Source organism: Aspergillus saccharolyticus (assembly GCF_003184585.1).
Source record: "Aspergillus saccharolyticus JOP 1030-1 unplaced genomic scaffold BP01scaffold_11, whole genome shotgun sequence".
Taxonomy (NCBI): domain Eukaryota; kingdom Fungi; phylum Ascomycota; class Eurotiomycetes; order Eurotiales; family Aspergillaceae; genus Aspergillus; species Aspergillus saccharolyticus.
In genome coordinates, this window is record NW_020290621.1 from 470,203 (window position 1) to 491,360 (window position 21,158).

Here is a 21,158-nt window from a genome sequence, read left to right on the forward strand (position 1 = left end):
TTGACTGCCTGCTGAACTTGACTTACTGACTTACTGTATCACGAAAACTAGGCTTACTCTACCAATCGCAAGCAGATGACTCGAAAGATCATTGTATCAAGTACACTTTATACACAAAAAAAGTCTAACACAAACGAACGAACTATTCCAAACGACAGATAGATAGACAGTTTATGTCCCCATATATACAGAGAACGCCAACAAAAAGAAATCAAAAGAAGGTTCATCCAGTCATCACGCCACCAACTACTTCCGGGTAACACCTCCCCACTTGGATATTCGCTTTGCCAACGTCACCGCTTTCCCCAGGGAATTCCAGCTGCTGCTCTTCACCAGCGAAGCAGTCTTCTCCTCCTCCGAGACAGTGCTCCCCGCAGAGGGCAGAGTCTCCTCGCCCATGCTCTGCTGCTGCTGCTTGTGGTGCTCCGCCATGACGGCCAGCTGCCCCAGGAATGTGTGGTGCTCCAGGAGATCTTCCATCCGCACCTGGAAACCTTCCTGCTGCAGAATCCACACCACCTGCGCCATGTTCATGATGTCGCCGCCCAGGTCGAAGAACGAAGAGTCGAGCTGGTAGCTGTCCGTGGTGCCGCGTGGGAGCACCTGCTGCCACGTCCGCGTCAGGATGTCCGAGTGAATCAGCAGCTCCTCCTTGCTGCGGGTGTTGAGGCGGGACAGCTGGAAGGATGTGTCGTCGGAGCGCGGTGCCTCGTGGATGATCTGGCTAGGCAGGGAGCGGACGGTGGACGGAGAGGCGAGCGGCACGCTGGGGTTGGCGATCAGGCTCTGCACCGTCTCACACACCATCTCAAGTGCCTTCAGCACGAAACTCGAGGGTATCGGTCCCTTGAGCGAGTAGCCGACTGAGACGTCGAGCTTCTCGGAGCCGCATGACTTGGATGCCAGGGTGAGATCCGTGAAATTATCGATGACACCCACGCCACCCATTCGGTAGTTGACGCCGTCCAATTGCATCTGGCCCTCGTACTCGACGTTTTGGTGGAAGACAGAAGTCGTGAAGTAGGTATTCTTCGGCCAGTCGGTGCAGTTGCGGATAATCTCCCGGAACCCGAGGGATTCGTACGGCATGTTGGCAATCTGCTGATCCTGAAGGTATCGGAACAAGTCGATGCCAGTCCAGTGCTCACGGAACTTGACTCTGATAGGCAAGATATTGAGACAAGGTCCCACCGTGGTCTCGATGCCCGGGACGCTGGCGTTGCGGCCGTTAACAGTAAGTCCGAAGACGACATCAGATTGGGCAGTCAGCTTGGCCAAGGTAATGGCCCATGCGGATTGCATCACCGTCGCTAGCGTAACATTGCCAATGGCGGTTGACGGAAGATTAATGGTCTTCTTGTGCTCGGCAAAGGAACCAATGTGCAGGTAAGTGTTCGGTTGCGTGCGGTGGATGATCTGGGTCATTTTCGAGCCCTTGAGAATCGTGGACCAGTGGTGGTAGTGGGCCGGTGTGATGTTGCCAGGCAGCATCCGCATGTAGTTGGAGAAAGAGAAGACAGGAGGCAAGGTGCTGCCCTCGTAGCCCAGCTTAATAGCATTCATGATCTTGGGCAGACAGACACCGTCGAATTGAGCGTGGGACATCCGGATCAGGATACGGTGCTGGTCGCTCTTCTTCTGCTTGACAATGTAGAACTGCACGTACTGCTCACCTTGACGCGGATCTTGTTCGCGGTCCCGCTTCTGGAGGCCATCGGTGTACTCATCAAGGCTCTGTTCGGTCTCGTGCACAATGATCTCGGGCTGGATCTTGCGCAAAACTACCTGGTAGAACTGTCCCCGATGGACAACGAAGACGGTGCGCAGAATGTCGAACGCATCGACAACACGCAGGAAACTTTCTCGGAGTCGTCTAATATCCAATGGGCCATTCCCATCCAGGAAGAAGTAGTTGAGCATCCACCTGGATCCGAACAGAGTGGCGGCGATTGACATAGACTGGAAATCAGTGACAGGGAGAACATCGGCAATCCCGCCCTTGAAAATACCAATCTTGGGACAGATGGCATCCTGCAGAGACATAACATCAAGCTCCATGGGACGCGGCATTGTTTTCTGCTGAGCGTGCGCGTCTTCCGGGGTATCGGTCTCGAGCAGCTGCTCGATGTTATTCTCGCCCTGTGTCTCAGCGTTGGAAGTCGAGCTGCTTCGAGGTGTGACAATAGCCAGCATGTCCTCGAACACGGGGTTGCCAAAAACGTCGGCAACGGTCAACTGCAATCCCTCCTCGCGGGCAGCGCTGACCATCTTCATCGCGGTGATACTATCTCCGCCGAGCTTGAAGAAGCTGTCACGGTAGCCAATGTTGTCCGAGGTGAGTCCCAGGGTCGACTTCCAGAGAACCCACAGACGTCTTTCGGTGTCGCTCGAGCTTGAGCCATCGTCGGTCAGGGATGGAATCGAATCCGACAGATCAGTTTCACCTGCAATGGGCTCGCGAATGGAAGCCTCGACCATCTTGACGTGGACAGAGCGATTGGAATATCTTGTCTCGCTTCTTTGAAGGAGAGGGATAGCAAGCTTTCCTTCTTTGAGCATGTTACCAATGATTTCATTGACACGACTGTCGATCAATTGCTGCAGGGCATAGTTGTCGATGATTTGATCTGCAATCAGAGGGCCCTTGGTGAATTGACAAGCCGGACGCAGCATATGCAGGTTCAGATCTGCGACAAGTCTAGACGGCTTCTCAACGAAAGACGTGAAGATCGTGGCAATGGCATCGGACATGTTCTTGGCCTGGGCATCAGTCACGGAATCGGTCCAGTATCTCAGCAGAATTCCTTCTCGACCCTTGGTTGTCTCAACATTGACAGTCACAGGATACTGTTTTCTGTTAGTACTAAAACTCCAAAGTCGGACCTGGCACACTTACCTCTGTAGGGTCGTAGGCCTTTTGCATCTCGAAGCCAATCGAACGGCTGGCAGCATCTTTGTTGGCAGTGCGGTTTTGAATCGAGAGGGTGGTGTTGAACAGCGACTTGCCGTGCCACCCAAGCTCGTGCTGGATCTGAGCCAGGGAGCAATGCTGATACGCGATGTTCTTCATGAAGTCATCCTGCACCATCTTGGCAACCTCAAGGAGCGACTTTGTAGGGTTGAACTTGACTCTGCAGCACAGCATGTTGATGAAGATACCCACCGCGTCTTGAATACCGGGGACAGGGGAGTCACGACCAGCCGCTGGATAGCCAAAGCAAACGTCATCCGAACCAGTGCAACTCTGCAAGACGATTGCCCAGGCACAGAGTGTCAGGTTGGCAAGCGTGATTGACTGTTCTTCGCAGAACTTTTGCAGCTCAGAGAAGCGGGCGAAATCCATGAAACGCTCACCAAGCGTCCGTGTACCGTTACTAGAACCGGAGAATTTGAGGTGGCAGGGCTGGACACCGGAAAGGTATTTCGTCCAGTGTGCCAAGGCTTCGCCTTGAGTCTGACCCTTGATGTACTTGATGTACTCGCTGAAGTGGGGTCCTGAGCCTTCAGGCAGTTGATCATTGTAGGCCAATGTCAAGTCTCTCAGAATCAGATCCACTGATCCACCGTCAATAATGGCATGGTTCATCTCAATCTTGAGCAGAACCCGGCCAGCAGAGGTGGTGCAGACGCTCACTTGGTGGGTGAGCTTGGTCGACCTTTCAGCATTGATGTCTCGAAGCTTGATAGCGTCGAGAGTTCCCAATGCCTCCGAGTCGTCACACTGGAATTCGATCACCTCATCCTTAAGGCTCTTCGTGACCACCTGATCGAACGAGCCGCCCTTGTAGTTGCTGTCAATGAAGACAGTCCTTAGAACGGGATGACGGCTGACTACCATGGACCAAGCCTTGCGAAGCTTCTTGGCGTCGATTTTACCACTCGTGTCTTGGGGACGCACTTCAAAAATAACGTTGAACAGGTACCCTTGTGGGTCTCGAAGTTGGCTGAGCAAGATACCTTCCTGCACCGGTGAACAGGGGTAGACATCTTCAACATCGTCCCAGCGGTCGACTCCAATCTTAGGGAAGGCATTTTTGACCATGTTGTTCAGGCCTTGGTAGGTGATTGGCAGCAGAGGATAGTCGCTCAGTGTAGGCTCAGGAACGCTTTCCCCCAGGCGCAGCATATCCTCCTGAAGAACACGCTTGCACTCGGAGATCCATCCCCGGATGCGTGATTCGTGCTGCATGTGGCGGTTATAGGTAAAGGAGACCTGCAGCTGGTCTTTGATAATGAGTGCGGAGATCTCGAAAAGCGCGAAGCGTGGCGTTTCAGGACCCATGTCACCTGCCAGCTCGAAGGTCTCGGCGTTGAATGCTTCTCCGTGGTGCTTAAATAGTGCGTCATCACGTTCGAGCTGCTGAAGCTGACCGAGATAGTTGAACAATACTTCAAGTGGAACCGGGAAATCGGAACCATTCTTGTGGAGAAGATTCTCGGCGAAGTAGGGTCGGCTAATGCTAGAAACTTGACGTCTTGTATCCTTGACATGCTTCAAGGTGTTTAAGATATCTCCAAAGGAGTCAGAATTACTTTCAGTACAGACTGGAAGATAGGACAAACCTGTGTTTTCATCGATATGCAGAGGACACATGGTTGTAAACCAGCCCACTGTTCTGGAGAGGTCAATGGATGAATCCCAAGATTCACGACCGTGGCCTTCGTTGTAGATTGTCGGAAGCTCCCTATCAGTGAAAGTCTGGCGGAAAGACTGGATCACAGCAGCGAGCACGACTTCAATAGTTTCAGTGCGGAGAACTGCCTTGCATGATTTAAGGATCTCAGCAGTCGTCGCTGCGCTCAGAGTAAAGCCTTCCATCTTGACCTGACCATAACAGTTTGCCGATTTATCTATGCCCCAGTAGCCAAGGTTAGGAGGCTGCACAGAGAATGGTAGCTGAAGAGAGCTCTCGCTTTTCTTGCTTTCCTCGAGCTGAAGACTGCACCAAGTCTGGAAAGACAGGGGCTTCTCGCCGGATAGCGAGCCGGAGTCCAGGAATTCCTGGATGTCCTGCAGGACAATGCGCCACGACACCATGTCAATGCACATATGACTTGCCGTGAGGAAGAGGATCTGCTGGCCCCCAGTAACCTCGAACAAGTCGGCAGCGAAGATTGGCCCCTTTTCGATATCCAAAGAACACTGGCTGTCAGCAATGAAAGGCAAAATATCCTTCTCATTGTTCACAGAGTGAAGGCGGAATCGATAAGAGGCATCAATGTCCTGTGAACAGTCGTCAGTTATTTGGCCCGGCTTATGACTTGTGGGGAACAGAAAGCTCACATCGATGATCTTCTGCTGCCAATTTCCGTGGAGCTTCGAGAATCGTGCACGGAACATAGAATGCTGCTCGATAACAGCACGAACAGCCTGCTTCATATTTTCCGCCTTGATCTTCCGTGTGACACGCACCGTCATGCTCTGGTTGAAGCGAGCCGCGCCCTTGAACTTAGCGGCCGTCTGCATGTACAACTCCTGTATCGGAGACAGTCCGAAATGCTGATCAGACTTCTCCTCATTTTTGACAGCCTTGACCTTGGTGTCAGAGGCTTGAGCAAGATCTTTGATCGATTTGCTCTGCAGCACGCTGTGAAGGGTGAGGGTGAGACCCTGCTTGCGGGCGCGCGAGACAACAGCCATTCCAGTGATACTATCACCACCTATGTGAAACAGTTAGTGATGTTCCGGCTTATCATTTTCCATCAATGTCACTCACCAAGGCTAACGAAAGAACGGTTGGGGTCGACCTTGTTCTCTGGCATGTTAAGGACCTGCGAAAAGATCCCGCGGAGCAGCTTGGTGGAGGATTCGATATCTTCCTCCTCCACAATATCCTCCTCAACCTCTCCTCGCTTGATGTTATCGTAGTCCTGCATAATTCGCTCGTACGAGGCGTCATCGAGGCGCTCAAGCCAAGCGGTAATGCGCTTTCTGTCGAGCTTTCCAGAGACAAGCATCGGCAACTGCTTGATAAGAGCCCAGGCTTGGGGAACCATGTAGATGGGTAACTGAGACTCGAGGTTTTTCTGGATGGCGACTAGCTCATGGTATGCAGCCTGAGTGGAGCGATTCTTGGACACAAGCTCACATGCATTGTCTGAGATGATGCTCTTTTCGGATTTCAACGAGTTCAAAGACAAGACTGTCACCAGACGTTGCTTGAGAGGTCCCGTTGATGGCAGAAGCACAACAGCATGACGAACGCGAGTATCCTCATACAGACGATGCTCAATCTCGCCAAGTTCCATGCGCTGACCGTGAAGCTTGACTTGATGGTCCTTGCGGCCGATGTAATGCACAGTTCCGTCGGCGTTGTACTTAACGAGATCTCCGGTCTTGTAGATTCGTCTAGGAGCAGGCAAGGAGCCGGGAAAGCTCTTGATCCAGGCTGGCTCATTCACAAATGACTCAGCCGTCTTTGTTGGATTCTTAAGGTACTCCCTGGCGAGCGCTGGGCCTTCCAAGGCCAGCTCACCGACTGCGCCCAAGGGCGTCAGTTTGTTGTGGTTGTCCGGGTCAACGACCCAGGTCAACGTACAGGGAATACCATAACCGATGCAAGCAGGTTCAGGAATAGCGGCAACATCAGTGTTGATGACAGCGAAAATGGTTGTCTCGGTAGGCCCGTAGCCGTTCATCAACTTCACCCGGTGCGCCCACTTGGTAATTACTTCGCGTGACATTTTCTCTCCACCACACACGAGATGCTTCAGAGAAGGCACGGAAGAAGGCTCGATGATACTAGCGATAGAGGGGGTCAGGAATGACCATGTGACGTTCATGCGTCTAATAGCGCCAGCAACGTCATTCAGACGTTCGTCTTCGCTTGGAATACAGACGCAACCTCCGTGCATGAGCGTAACGAGCACTTCCATAACAGCAGCATCAAACGTGAGAGAAGCGAATTGGAAAGCTCTGGTATCTTGGTCCATATGTACCATAGGTCCAAATGCCATGCCACTGCTTGCAAGTGCTTTGTGGTCAATGATAATACCCTTAGCACGACCGGTACTACCAGACGTGAAGATTGCAAAAGCCATGTTTGTGGAAATTGAGCGACTGGAGGATTTTGTGCTAGATGTCGCAAGGGTGCAATATGCTTTCACGGTGTCCTTGCTAACCGGAATGATGGTCTTTACGGAGCCTGAATAACGGCTCTGGTACTTGGGAGAGCAAAGAACCACCCGGGCGTCCACTTCAGCCAGAATCTCTTGGTGTCTTGAGGTAGGATGGGCGGGGTCCAGGGGAACGAACGCGCCGCCAGCAATCAAGATACCAAGAATTGTGACAACAGCCCACAGAGATTTGTCCATGCAGATCGGCACCAAAGTCTCTGGCCCGACGCCGCGCGAGCTCAGGTAAGCAGCAAAGGCGGAGGAAAGATGAATGAGTTCCCGGTAAGCCAATTGACCATCCCAGGAACAGATGGCTTGAGCTTCGGGCCGGAGCTTCGCCTTCTCTTCGATGATGTGGTGGACACATCTGTCGACACATGGAGGATTTCTCTGGTTCCAAGAGGCTATTTCCTTTTTATCCACCGGACTGGATACCTCTAACTCTCCGACCTTTCTTGAATCATCCTTGTTAATGGCGAGCAACTGTTGCAGCACGAAGCTGAACTGCCCAATAAGCATCTTGGCTTGCCAGCTGTCAAAGACAAGCTCGTCGTGGTGAATGGTGATTGCAATTTGAGTCTGACCTAGCTTGCATTCGACAACGATAGGGTGGGTGAAAAAGTCTCCCTCCGTTAGGTTATTCTTCGATTCCCAGATGTCTTTGTTGAGCTGGCCTTCGTCCGTTTGGATGACCAAAAGATTCTGGAACTCACAGGCGAGAGCCGTGTCTTTGCTGAGTTTTCTGATCCGTTGGAGTCCAGTATGCTGGTGTGGAATCATATCAGTGGCCAATTGACGCACACTCTGCAGGTACTGAACGAGCTCGACATCATTGTCCACCACAATCCGGGTAGGAACAGTTGTCAAGACTGGGCCAGCAACATCCGTGGCCCCAGGCATGTCGGTGTTTCTGCCCATAAGCGTCTCGCCGAAGCAGACGTCCGCAGATCCCGTGTGAACAGAGATCATCAACGCCCACGCCGCACGGATTAATTCCGGAGTGGTCAAGCTAAGACCGTTGGCGACCTTAGGCAGAGCAACGGAGCTATAGTGTCTGTTGCCGACACGGATGGCATCCTCCGAAGATGCCTTGGTTTGCGGGAACGGAGTCGAAGAAAGGTTCGACAGATATCTCTTCCAGAACTCGTCGGATGCTGAGGCATCTTGGTGCAACAGGTGGCTTATGAACAGATTGTAGGGCAAGGTTCGACTGGCAGCCGAAGACTCCAGGTATATCTCCTCCACCCTTTTGAAAATCTGGGAGACGCTCCATCCATCATACAGAGCGTGGTGGATGGTCCAAACAAAGTAACGTTCCGAAGAATCCTCAGGTTCGACGATTCCGTACCCAGTTAGGGACCCTCCGTCGTTCTTTGATAGGTCGAAGCCCTCATTGGTAAGCGTATCAAAGTTCTCCGCGTGATCCCATGTGATGGGCGCCTCTGCGAGTACAGCCTGGAGGAAGTTGGCAGTCTCAGTATGTACAACTCGAGTGCGCAGAATCTCCATTTCATCGACAGTCTGCTGCCAGGCATTCTTGAATTTTTCGAGGTCCACATCCTCCGCAAGTTGGAAGACAGGTCGAGCGATGTAAGAGCCTTGTTGCTTAATGGAAAGCGTGAGCAAGCCCTCCTGCACCGGACTGCACGGGTACAGGTCAGCTATCATCGGCTTGGGCACGGAGCACTGCTCAGTGACCTCATCAAGGATCTCTTCTTGCGTGACAGAAGTAGGCAGCAAACTGAAGGGCTCGATCTTCTCCACAACCGAGCCGGACTCCACAGCTCCACAACTCTTGGCCATATCCACGAAAACAGGTGTCTTGTAGATATCGGCAACCGTGAGTAAAAGGCCTTCGGCAGAGGCCGCAACCACGAGTTTCATGGCCGAGAACGAGTCACCACCCAGACCAAAGAAATTGTCCTCCGCAGTAACAGAGTTTGGCGCGAGGTTGAGGGCTTTCTCCCAGAGACCCCGGAGGACTCCTTCAGTCCCTTTCATTTCCACATCGGCACTGCTTTTTTTGCCAGTATTGAAAATAAGGTAGGGCTTCAATCGCTCCTTGGGAAGAGCATCAACCATGGCTCGAAGGGCTCTGCGGTCAGTCTTGCCGGTAGATCCAAGCGGCAGACGATGAAGAGGGAAGAACAGTTTTGGCAACATTGCCGGAGGAAGCGACTTGGTCATGGTTTCATGCAGCTGCTTGACAATCTCCACCAAGGATTCATTCATTGAAATGATCAAGTCATTCTCGTTCTCAGCACTGTGACCACCCACCGTGAAGAAAGCTGCCAGGCACTTCCCAACAACCTTCGATTCTGGAGCAACAACTTCGACAGCTACCTGGGTGGCTTCAGGTAGGTTACGAACACACACCTGTTCCACTTCACCTAATTCGATTCGTACACCGTTGAGCTTCACCTGTGTATCAATACGCGAGATGAACGCGATGGATCCATCATGGTTGTAGCGCACCAAATCTCCGGTGCGGTACATGCGTTCTTTGCGTGGGAAAATCGCTCTCAGTTCATCCCTATTTGCCCACTCTGGATTTCTGATGAAGACCGCCTTGGTCTTTTCTTCGTTGTGAAGGTAGCCGCGGGCGACATTGCAGCCCTCGATCACCAATTCTCCAACTGCACCAACAGGAACAAGCCGGTTGTGGTTCCGGACATCGACAATCCAGGTTCTGCCCAGGATCGCAGTGCCAATCGAGGCACCATCTCTGCTAACAAGCTTTCCTGTTGGGTCTCTTTTGATTCCTGCAGTTGCTGCGATAGTTGCCTCAGAAGGCCCGTAAGCGTTAATGATACACCTGTCCGACCAGCGCTCCAAGAAATCCTGCGACATCTTCTCTCCACCTGCAGCAAGTGTAGTCAGACTCGGGATAGTCTTAGGATCTAAGGTGTTTGCAATGGACGGAGTGCAGCACATGAAGTTGGCCTGCATCCTCTCGATCGCTCCTGCCAGATCGTTAATGCGCTCCTCTTCGCTTGGGACGCAGACACAGCCGCCGTTGGCGAGAGCAACAATAATCTCGAGTACGCTAACATCGAAGGTATAGCTTGAAAACTGTAGTACGCGAGGTCTAGTATCCATCAGGAGACCCTTGGCGAGACCAGAAGTTGCTAGGCTCAGTCCAACATGCTCCAACACCGTAACCTTTGGTTTTCCTGTGGTTCCAGAGGTGAAAATAACATAGGCCGGGTTGTTCACGTTGGCAGGTTGGATCTGCGAGGATGCGTGTTCGGGCAGCTGCTCAATTGTATCTCTGGTGACAACAAAGGACGATTCACAAATGATAGAGGCCTTCTCCTGATACTTTTCGCAGCAAAGGATGATATCGGTTCCGAGATCTCCAACCATGCCACGCAAACGATCAGTAGGATGAGTAGGGTCGAGTGAGGCAAAGGCACCGCCAGCCTTCAAAACAGCAAGCTGTGCAATGATAGTCCATGCTGATTTCTCAAAGAACAATGCCACAAACACCTCAGGCTTGACACCCAACACTGCCAAGTGTTCTGCGAGTCGGCTTGACAAAACATCAACCTCGCCATACGTGAAATCACCGTCCCAAGAACAGATGGCAGGCGCTGTGGGATCAGTCAATGCGTACTGATGAATGATCTCATGCGCACATTGCTCAGGACGATCTTCCAGGTTCGCATTCCACTCGCACAGCTTCTGGCACGAACGTTCGCTGAGGAGGTCAATATCACAGATGCTGTGCTGCGGAGAGGCGTGAACGACAGAATCCAGGATGTGGTTGAAATTATCGATGATACCCTCCATATCAGCATGCGAGATACTCTTAGTAGAGTACTCGAATGAAAGATCACCAGTGGTCTCCAGGGAATCTAGATTCACAGCGATCATGAATTCACTCAAATCCGCATCCGCGGCGGCGCCCTGACATCTCACCACAGTGTTGTAAATGGAGTCTTCGAACCCAATCTCTTGCTGGATTTCTTTGAAAGGTAATTGGTGCTCCAACATTTGCTCAATATCGCCGATTCTCTGCAATATAGCCTGCTCGATTGTCACGCGGTCCATGAGCTTCAGTCTGCAAGCAAGGACTTGACATGAAGGGATCTTATCAGAGAATTTGAAACGATCGGCGTCATCGTTCGCAGGTGGCAAGATCCCGAAGGATACGTCTTCCATGCCGGTGTAGCAACGTAGAAGCAAGCCCCAAGCAACTTGGATGAGTGAAGACAACGGGACATCGTTACTCTCACAGAACTCTCGCAGCTTGTTTGTTCCCTTGAGAGTCAGGGTCTTCTGAGCCCGTGCATCTTCAGTCGAATGCACACAAAGAACCGGGAATAGGCACGATTCGATGTCCGCCAGGTATTCCTTCCACTTTGAGACGCTATTCTGAAAGGTGGGGAGCCCTTGGTTGGAGCTCAAAAGGCTTGCGATCTTCTGTTGCATGTGCACTTCTGTGTTCAGAAGCCGCAGACAAGAAACAAATTGAGCCATCAAGCGTTCGACTTGACTAGCATTGAGAGATGATTCATCAAACCGGACAGCCAATTCCAACTTCTCACTTTCAACGGCACATTGAACAAGCAATGGGAAGGAAGTGACCTCGTCCTGATTCTGGGCATCAACGTGTGTCCCCGACTCTGAGCATGCAGTTTCATCTATCACCGAAAGCAAGCTGCCTAAAGTACAAGCGCGTGCAGTATCGGCGTTGAGACTCTGGATGCGGCAAAGACCTGCCCACTGGTATGGTTGAGCCGCAGCCACGCTGACTCCAGTCTTCTCCAATAGTTCCGTAACAGTGGAGTCGCTGTCAATTTGGAAGCGACGGGGGACAACGGTCGCGAGATGCATTTCCTCAATTGGAGTCTTCGCACCCGAAACTAACTCGCCAAAGATTACATCATCAGATTTGCTATAGCCATGCATAGTCAGAGCCCATGCGCAAAGAATGGCAGATCTGCGACCTGTCTTGAACGATTCAATAGGGGCGCCCCAGGAAACCTGCACGCTTCGCTTTCCGTACTTCGCAGAGTGTGTCTCAGATGAGGCCGCACGAGAAGGAAACTGCTCGGGCTGAGATGATTCGAATAGTTGGGTTCTCCAGAAGTCACTGTATCCCTTGATGTCAAACGCAGCCCGAGCAGCCTCCGGCAAATTCAGGGAAGCGTGCTTCAAAATCTGGCGGTCCAGTTTACCATTAGATGTAAGTGGCATCTTCGGTACCTGGAAGTAGAACCTCGGAACTTGGTCTGCAGGCAATTGATGCGATAGCTGAGCATGCAACTTGATTGCCTTCTCATGGAACTCAGGACTCATTGGAGCAATCAAGTGGTCTCCGTCAACCTGGACATTCGAGCCATCAAACAGGAACACGGCCAGAGTCTCCCTGGATTCTTGACCGCTTCTCTGAATAATGCTTTCGACAGCGTAGGGGGTGCTCAGGGAGGTCAGGAGGGCCATGCGTTGCTCAATCTGCAAGAGGCTCGTACAGCTGCCTCCATCTTTCTTGCCTACGTATACAAGAGAACCATCGGAGTTGTAACGAGCAAGGTCTCCCGTCTTGAACAACCAACGTGCTGATTCGGAGCCTTCGGTGGTCTCGTTGTCTTGGCTCAGGCTCCATTGCGGACTCTTGATGAAGTGTTCCTTCGTTTGTTCCTCGTCATTGAGGTAACCGGTAGCGAGACATGGGCCCTCGATGACAATTTCTCCGACACATCCTACCGGAACGAGGACATTGGAGTTGTTGGGATCAATTAACCACGAGATACATCCGACAGTAGATCCGATGGTGGGAAGACCATCAGACGTCTCCAGGGCGGAGGTCTTAATGCAAGCCGAGGAAGATTCGGTTGTTCCGTAGAAGGCATGAATTTTGACTCTCTTGGACAGAGTATCAATCAGCTTCTTTGTTAGACATTCACCCCACAAAGCGATTACTTCCACGCCAGCAAAGCTCGCTGGCTTTAGGCTCAGAGCGCCTGATGTAGCAAGGGTCATGGCATTTGCTCGCAGCTTCTTAAGTTCACGTGCGAGATCTTGCGAGCTGGTCTCGGATGAGATACAGACACTGCCACCAGCCAATAAAGTACCGAAAGTCTCTTGTAGGAACATGTCTGAGGTATAAGGAGCCGACTGGAACATCCGATTCTTGTTGTTTAATCTGAGCTCGGATGCGAAGAACTTGGCCCGGCTCATGATCGCTCTGTGGCTGAGAACAACTGCTTTGGAACTCAGGGTAGTGAATACCACGTATCCATCCTGCGAAGGAACAGCAGATGACTGCGAGCTAGCATCTGTGTTGGGCAAGACACTGAATAGAGTCTCTTCCACCGGGATGACGTATGGGACATTTCCTTCCAGCAGCTGCGCACGAGCTGGAGATGCGAGAGCAACTTGGGCCTCATCCATAACCGACCAGTCATCAATGTGATGCTGGACATGAGTATCCAGCGGAACGCAGACTCCTCCAGCTTTGGAGATAGCCAAAATCGCGACAATCATCCAGGCGGATTTGTCAAAGACAATCGGGACAATGTCGCCGGGGCTTACACCCAACTTGATAAGATAAGCTGCAAGGATCGAGGACAGCTCGTTGACTTGAAAGTAATTGAAGGTTCCATCCCACGCAGTAACGGCAGGGGAATCCGGCGTGGACTTGGCGTACGCCTCGACCATCTCATGGATGCAGATATCCACAGCGCCAGGCATATGTTTATTCCAGACCTCGATCTGTCGCTTGTTCACTTCGCTGAAGTGATCAAGTTTGTGGACATTCTCGCTGACGTGAAATGCAATGTTCTCAAGAGACTTGAGGAATGTGCTGGCAACATGCTCGGCTTGTCCAACGGAAAGGTGATCCGTCCAGTGATTCAGATCAATGTTGGCGTCTTCATCGGTGGCTTCGACATTAATGAAGACCGGAGACTCGGCAGGATCATGGATGGTTCCCACTTCTGAGAGTCGAATCTCTTCTCTTGCCGATCCTGTCGCATTCGGGAGTTTTCGGTAGGAAATTCCGCTGTTCACTAAGGAATCCGAGAGTCCAAGGGCTTGCTGAATATCGACTAGCGAAAGATGTCGGTAAGGCAGGTTTTTGATATTGTCGTCCTGAACACCAGACAGGATGTCTAGGAGCGAGACATGGTCAGAGAACTTTATGCGACAAGTGAGTGTGTTAATGACGGGACCGACAACGGACTCGATTCCCTCCACAGGAACGTCTCTCAACGATGCCAGGTAGGTGAATGACACATCATTGGAGTTGCAGAAAGATCGCACCGTCAATCCCCAGGCGGTGCTGAATGCAGTCGGTAGCGTGAGGCCGTGCGCTTCGCAGCTCTTCTTCAACTCCTTGAAGAAAGGAAGACTAAGTCGCTTCGTCCGCAATTGCCTCATTGAAACATGACCATCGTTCAGCGTGGGGAAATGGCATGGTTTCATGTCCGTAAGATAGGAGCGCCAGTAGTCCACACTGGCATCCTGTGGCGTTCCACGCAGATATTGCATATAATTCTTGAAATCGGGCTTTGGCTCTTCAATCTCGCCTTGATAAGCCAATTGAATGTCCCGAGCGATGATTGAAATTGAAGTACCATCCATAACGACATGGCTGAGCTCAAGTCTGCAGAACAGCTTTCCGTTGTCCGTCTCACATATAGTAAATCGGTGCGGCGGATGAGAGTTATCGTAGACCGCCGGTGACTGTGCATCTAGGGTAGGTAGCACATCTGCCTCAGATGCACAGCGTAAATAGCAGGGTTGAGAGTCGTAGGACTTCAAGACCACCTGACAGAAGAGGTCTTTGCTGGTCAAATTCTCCAAAAATAATGTCCGCAGCATCCCGTGATACGCAACAACTCTTTTCCATGCAGTTGTTAGCCGATCAACATCAGGCTTTCCCCTAAGCCCCAGCACCTCAAAAGTGTCGTGCACAGCGTAAAGTGTAGTATCTCTGGAGCGACTCAGTAAGATACCCTGCTGCATCTTCGAGCAAGGGTAGATGTCCTCCACGCTTTGCATAGAATCGATGCCCACACCCGGGAGTTTCTTCGAGGCAATGGTTTCAAGTTCGTCGTATGTCAGCCTGAGTAGAGGGAAGCTGCTCAAAGTTGGCTTGGGAGGAACTGTCTGGAGGCTTTCACCCATAGACTTCAGAAGAGACCGGCAGCAACCGACCCACTCCCTGATGAGTTCTTGATGTTGCATGTATCTGTTAAAGGAGAAGATGAAGCGAAGCTTATCTTGGACCACCATGGCAGAGATCTCGAACAGCGCGAATCGGGGGGTATCGGCGCCAAAATCAGCCGCACCTCCACCGCGGCCTGTTTCTCCAGCCATTTGATCCATGAGCTGGAATAGGCCATCTTTCCTTTGCAAATCACGGTGCTGGCCCACATAGTTGAATGACATCTCCATGGGACTATAGTGCAGGCAGCTCCCGTCCTCACGAGTCGTCAACACGCGCCGAGCAAACTCCTGTCGTCCATTATCGGAGATGCGACGACGCAGGTCCTTGACTCGAACAACCGTCTCAGCTGGGTCGTCTGTCGGCAGCTCCTGCAGAAGGATAGGATATAACGTCGTGAACCATCCAACAGTACGTGAGATGTCAATCATCGAGTCCCAGACCTCGCGTCCATGGCCTTCGTTGTAAATGACAGGTAAGGAGCGATCCTTGAATGTCTGTCCAAAAGAATGCAAGAGGGCGGCCAAGAAAACGTCGATCGGCTCCGTCGCAAGGCTTTGGTGACAATCCATCAGGACAGTGCGAGTGCTTTCAGTGTCAAGCTCGAAAGTCTCACAGTCGACATCGCCGTAAGTGGTTTGTTTGTGTTGGAGCCCCCAGTAAGCGTAGTCTGGCGCCGGGGTCTCAGGCAATTCTTCCAAGGTTGCAACGGGCGCCTGGCAATGCTCAGCTTGCAGGCGACACCAATTCTGAAACGGAAGAGATCCGTTCTGCGAGACGGGTTGATCGGGGTTGAGGAGTAGATCTTCCAGATCTTCCAAGATGATACGCCAAGAAACAATGTCTACCACCATGTGATGAGCCACCAATGAGAGCAGACTGGTACGGCCGTCCTCGCAGAAGATATCGACGGCAAAGACCGGCCCCACGAAGACATCGATGGAAGACTGGCTCTTGGAGATTGCCTCCTCAATCTTGTCCTGGCTGACAGCATCATGTACGCGCCAGCGGTACGAGCCCTTGACCTCTTCGGTAATCCGCTGCTGAAAGCTACCATCTGCTTTCTTTTCTTCCAGGCGAGAGCGGAGCATGGAATGACGACTGATGATCATCTCAACAGCCCGGCGCAGATCATGTTCCTCAATGTGCTGGTTCAAGCGTGTGCGAACACTCTGGTTGAAGTGACCTTGCCCTTCGTGTCGAACTGTGAAATGAAGCTTCTGGATGGGGGAAAGATCGAAGGGCTTCTCAACCTCCTCTTCATACACGATTGACTGGTCGATCCGCTTCACACGTGTCGCCAATTCTCTGATAGACTTACTGTGAAGTACCTCCTGTACCGTCAAACCCATCCCCTGTTTCTTACAATAGCCCAGACAAGTGATCGCCGCGATGGAGTCGCCACCCAGGCTCAGGAATCCTTGGTTCACTCCAATCTGGCTCCTGGGAATATTGAGAACACGGCTCCAGATTGAAGCAAGCTGTTCCTCGGTGGTGCTGGTGGGAAGCATTGCCGCCTCGGCATTTTCCAAAGCAAGAACCTGCCGATCCGGATCCTCTGTCATCTCGCCAATCCACTTTGCAGTTGCCTTTCTATCCAGTTTTCCTGATGCGAGCAGGGGCAGCGATTCGACACAGAGCCACACGGCCGGGATCATGTACGTAGGAAGGCGGTTTGACAATCTTTCGCGAACTTCCGCAACGATGGGTGCCTTCCTGGCCGGGTCGAGGAGTTGGAGTGGTGCAGCATTCGAGTTCTGTTGTCCTTCAAACTGAACGGAGAGCGACAGGACTGCAACGAGTTTACCGGATGAGAAACCGGACTTCGACAAGAATGTTAGACAGTGTTTGACGTTAGGATCAGCCACCAGTTGGTTTTCGATCTCTCCTAGCTCCAGTCTCTGCCCGTGGAACTTGACTTGCGTATCTTTACGCCCTATATATGTCAGTGAACCATTATCGGAGTTATATCTCACCAGATCACCCGTCTTGTAGATTCTGCGATTAGCATTGTGGGTGGCATCAAGTTTAGTCCAGGCTGGGTCGTAGATAAAGGAGTCGTTCGTTTTTTGCGGATTGTTCAGGTAGCAACGGGCAAGTGTCGGCCCTTCCAGTAGTAGCTCACCGGGACAGCCGACAGGGACAAGCTGGTCATGGTTGTTGGGGTCTACGACCCAACAACGCACGCCGACGGGAAGACCGATGTCTCTGCAATCCGAGGTAGGAGTCACTCTGGAATTGACGACAGCAGCGACGGAGCTCTCCGTTGGGCCGTAAGCGTTGATCAGATGAATCTTGGACCAGGTCGACATTTGAGCTTGTGACATGGCTTCACCAGCCAAGATAAGGGTCTCCAATCCCGGTACCAGTGAGATATCGACGAATTCAACGAATGAAGGGGTCAAGATGGCGTGGTTGATTTTCATATCGTTGATCACCCTCACAATATCAGTCAGACGCTCCTCCTCGCTCGGAACACAAACACATCCGCCCACTATCAGGGTGGTGAGAATCTCGACGAGACTTGCATCGAACGTGTGCGCTGCAAACTGCAGAACACGGGAGGTCGAATACATGTTGTGGGGTGGAGCATGAGCCATAGCACCAGAGACATAAGCCCGATGTTCAAGCATCGTACCCTGCGCATGTTAGGGAATTATTGCTGATAGAACTTTCTTTGTCACGCACCTTTGGCTCTCCAGTGGATCCAGAAGTGAAAATCACATAGGCAGCGTTGCGACCTTCCACTTGCGGCAAAGCACCAGCGGACTCGCTGGGCGAAGGAAAACTATCAATAGTCTCTTGGTCGAGAGGAATCACGGTCTCAGTGACTTCACTCAAAGCCTGCGCACGGTCTCTAGAACACAGCAGGATTCTGGCCTTTACGGCTCCGGCCAAGGATTGGAGGCGAGGAAGAGGATGCGTAGGATCTAGAGGCACAAAAGCCCCGCCAGCCTTCAAGACACCCAACATTGCCACAATGTTCCATTTCTATCGGACTCATGCCATTAGTCTCGGAATTCCTTGACCCAGATGAGAGCCACGGCCGCTGATAGAGCTGATTTCACGACTCACCGACTTGTTGAAGCAGAGAGCGACGCATGTTTCGGGTCGGACTCCCTGCGCATATAATTGATATGCAACCTGCGACGACAACAGATCCAGGTCTTTGTACGTCAAACTACCGTCCCAAGCACAGACAGCTTCACTTTCCGGGCGAGTGAGGACTTGTTCCTGAATGACCTCATGGATACAACGATCGTAGGCCACCGGCATGGACGAGTTGAATCTGCAGACGCGCGCCCAGTCCCGATCCGAGAAATGGTTCAAGTCACTGGCGGCAGTATCTTCCGGGGAGAGCACCCGGGAGAGGATCTGCTCGAAATAGTCGGCGACGCACTTTACGTGCTCCGTGGACATATCATGGTTCCAGTATTCAAAGAAGATGCGCACATCATCTTGCAAGATTTTCACGTGGAGCCTCACACGGCACTGGGAGAAGTGATTTTCCCGGGTCAGCCTGGTTGAGAACATAGGTGGGAGCGGTAGCACAGGATCTAAGATTTACCTCTTCTGGTAAGGGATTCACCAAGACTGGTTGGAGAGCAGGGGATTGGGCATCCTGCATCGGTTGACGGCAGTTGCGTAGCATGAGAACGGTATTGAACAAGGTGTAGCCATTTGTTGAAGGCAGGTAGGGGATGGTTGCGCGTGTCTCAGCGCCACCATCCTCGAGGTCATCGTGCTTAGTCTCTGCTCTGCGCAGAACGCTGTGGACGGAGTCATCCTCGGCGACTGAAAGATTAAAGATTAGAGGATTAAGATCATTATGTGCAGCAGAAGAATTCGAAGGAGGGGATGATGATGATGAGGATGAGGATGATGAGGATGGAAGATAGCCGAAGCAGATGTCTTCCAGACCGGTGTAGTGGTGTAACAATAAGGCCCAGGAAGCCTTGAGGAGAGAATCCAGTTGATCCTGGTCCCAAGCAGACAGGAGCTGGGCGGTCTGCGCAGGACTTATTCTGGTCCTCAGGGAAGCAGGTCGCTTCGGCCCGGCGTGGCCACTGCCAAATCTAGGGAGACAGCATGGAATGGGTTGGGCCATGGTTCAAAACTTCCAATTGATCACCACCAAATTAATTGATCGACTCCCGAGAACCCAAGAAAAAGACTAGAAGACTGCCTGTCTGGAGAAACGACCACGGAAAGAGCACAAGTTTGGGAGAAAATCGAGGGGACGGAGTGGGAGAAGCACGACGCAAAAAGCTCGACTATATCTAACCTTTAAATTGGAACCGATGCCACACCACCCACACCTTTGGGGCCTTTCTTCATCACCATGGCATTTCGATGGTCATCGCCGGAAATAGATCGATGGATCGATGGAGCCAATCGCCCCTCCTCATCGCATGGAACGGTTTGAAAGGCTTACGGATTACCAGGCATTCTTTACTAGGAAGAATACGAAACGCTCCCCCGTCTCAGCCAATGATTTGTAGGGCAGTGAAAAAGCATCAAAGCATGGCTCAAACCATGGCCACCCCGCTATATCCTTGCTTAGTCTAGAGCTGAAGGTGTGGACACTGGACAGGGAATGGACTCCATGGCTTCACCTACTAAGCCTCTCTGCATGGCAATAGGCGCACTGTATATGCCATCGAAGTGGGCACTATGCCGACAGTGGAGCATGTTCAGGGGTGGAATGAATAGAGAGAGAGAGATAGAGGAGAAGATCGTCTGGCTACCATGGAGGGGGGTTGTGGAGAAGGGTTGTGTAGACTGTGCTAGACGAAGGGGCAAAAGAATCCAACCTACCGCCGGAGGGATATAGCACTAGAGGCATATTGTACAGTATGACAGGAATCCCGAATTGGGAATTGAAGAGAAATTGGAAATAGGTTCTTTTCTAACCTCAGTCCAAGTAGAAGAGAGGGGAAGGGGGCAAATTCATCACACAGTTGCTGTCAGAATCAAGGCGACCAGCCATGAATGACGTTCATGGCTGAAGCGTTGGCCCTGATCATCACCGCTGCAGCATGAATTTCGACATTTGAGGTTGGTCTCGAACTGTGAACTCGCGGAGAGAGACCCCCCCCCCCCATTTCACTTCAAGCTCTTTCAGGCCTCAAACAAACAGGACCCACTGTGATTTATGGCTCGGAAATCAGGGTACCGAAGATGGCGAATGGAATTGTATCTATGTACGTAACTATCTAAACAAACCCTTGTGCTGACGAAACTGTATTATCGGGGCAACCCGCCAACACCTACTACCGGAACTATATGCTGGCAAGTACATATACGGATCTGCGAGCTGACCGGTAGTGATGCTAGGAGGCCGGAGGAATTGAAAATCGACACTCGACACTCGGCGAAGTGGAGAAGGAGACAACGGAGAGCAGAGGTTAACGCCGAGATTCGATTGCTGTGCGTACTACGGAGTAGTAGTCCGTAACTAGTGGCAGTAGATTTTATACCTACCATAGGCCAAGGACCACGGTTTCAGACTGCATGTCAAACGTAGCAAGAGAAGACTGAGGTAATCGACGGCGATGGCGGCGACGATGACTATCACTCCGTGTGATTGAGCTGTTGTCGACCGATATAGTACCGGTATTCAGTAAATAAGCATGCAACCAAAGGTGGAAGTGAACGGGGACCCGGACTGGCAACAAGAAAAGAGAAAATAAAAGATCGGAAATAATTACAAAGGAAAGGAAAAAAAGAAAAAAAAAAAAAAAAAAAAAAAAAAAAAAAAAAAAAAAAAAAAATAGAAGTCATACTAAATCGGCAATGACAAACACAACAATAAAGATTAAAGTAAAATAAAAATCAAATCGATCCCTCCTCCTTCCCAAGTCCA

The 21,158-nt window shown here is 51.5% G+C and overlaps 2 protein-coding genes across 2 annotated transcripts in view; one reads left to right on the forward strand and one right to left on the reverse strand.

Annotated features, from left to right (window-relative positions):
* Positions 1–232: 232 nt before the first annotated feature.
* On the reverse strand, positions 233–19,400 carry nrps1 (nonribosomal peptide synthase Pes1; the record flags this gene model as incomplete). Its single annotated transcript, XM_025578049.1, has 10 exons — positions 233–2,847; positions 2,897–4,512; positions 4,564–5,224; positions 5,285–5,661; positions 5,718–14,234; positions 14,295–17,228; positions 17,277–17,931; positions 17,981–18,283; positions 18,368–18,784; positions 18,861–19,400. 10 exons carry the CDS (start codon positions 19,398–19,400, stop codon positions 247–249), a joined length of 18,621 nt encoding a protein of 6,206 aa, XP_025432228.1. The 3' UTR covers positions 233–246.
* Positions 19,401–20,473: 1,073 nt separating this feature from the next.
* Positions 20,474–21,158, forward strand: part of BP01DRAFT_365010 (uncharacterized protein) — a gene marked incomplete at both ends in the record, with an annotated part of 1,369 nt that continues 684 nt past the window's right edge. The window contains 2 exons of the mRNA XM_025576344.1: positions 20,474–20,496; positions 20,630–20,722. Of these exons, the coding sequence (XP_025432229.1) occupies positions 20,474–20,496; positions 20,630–20,722 (116 nt within the window). The remainder of the gene's footprint in view (positions 20,497–20,629; positions 20,723–21,158) is intronic.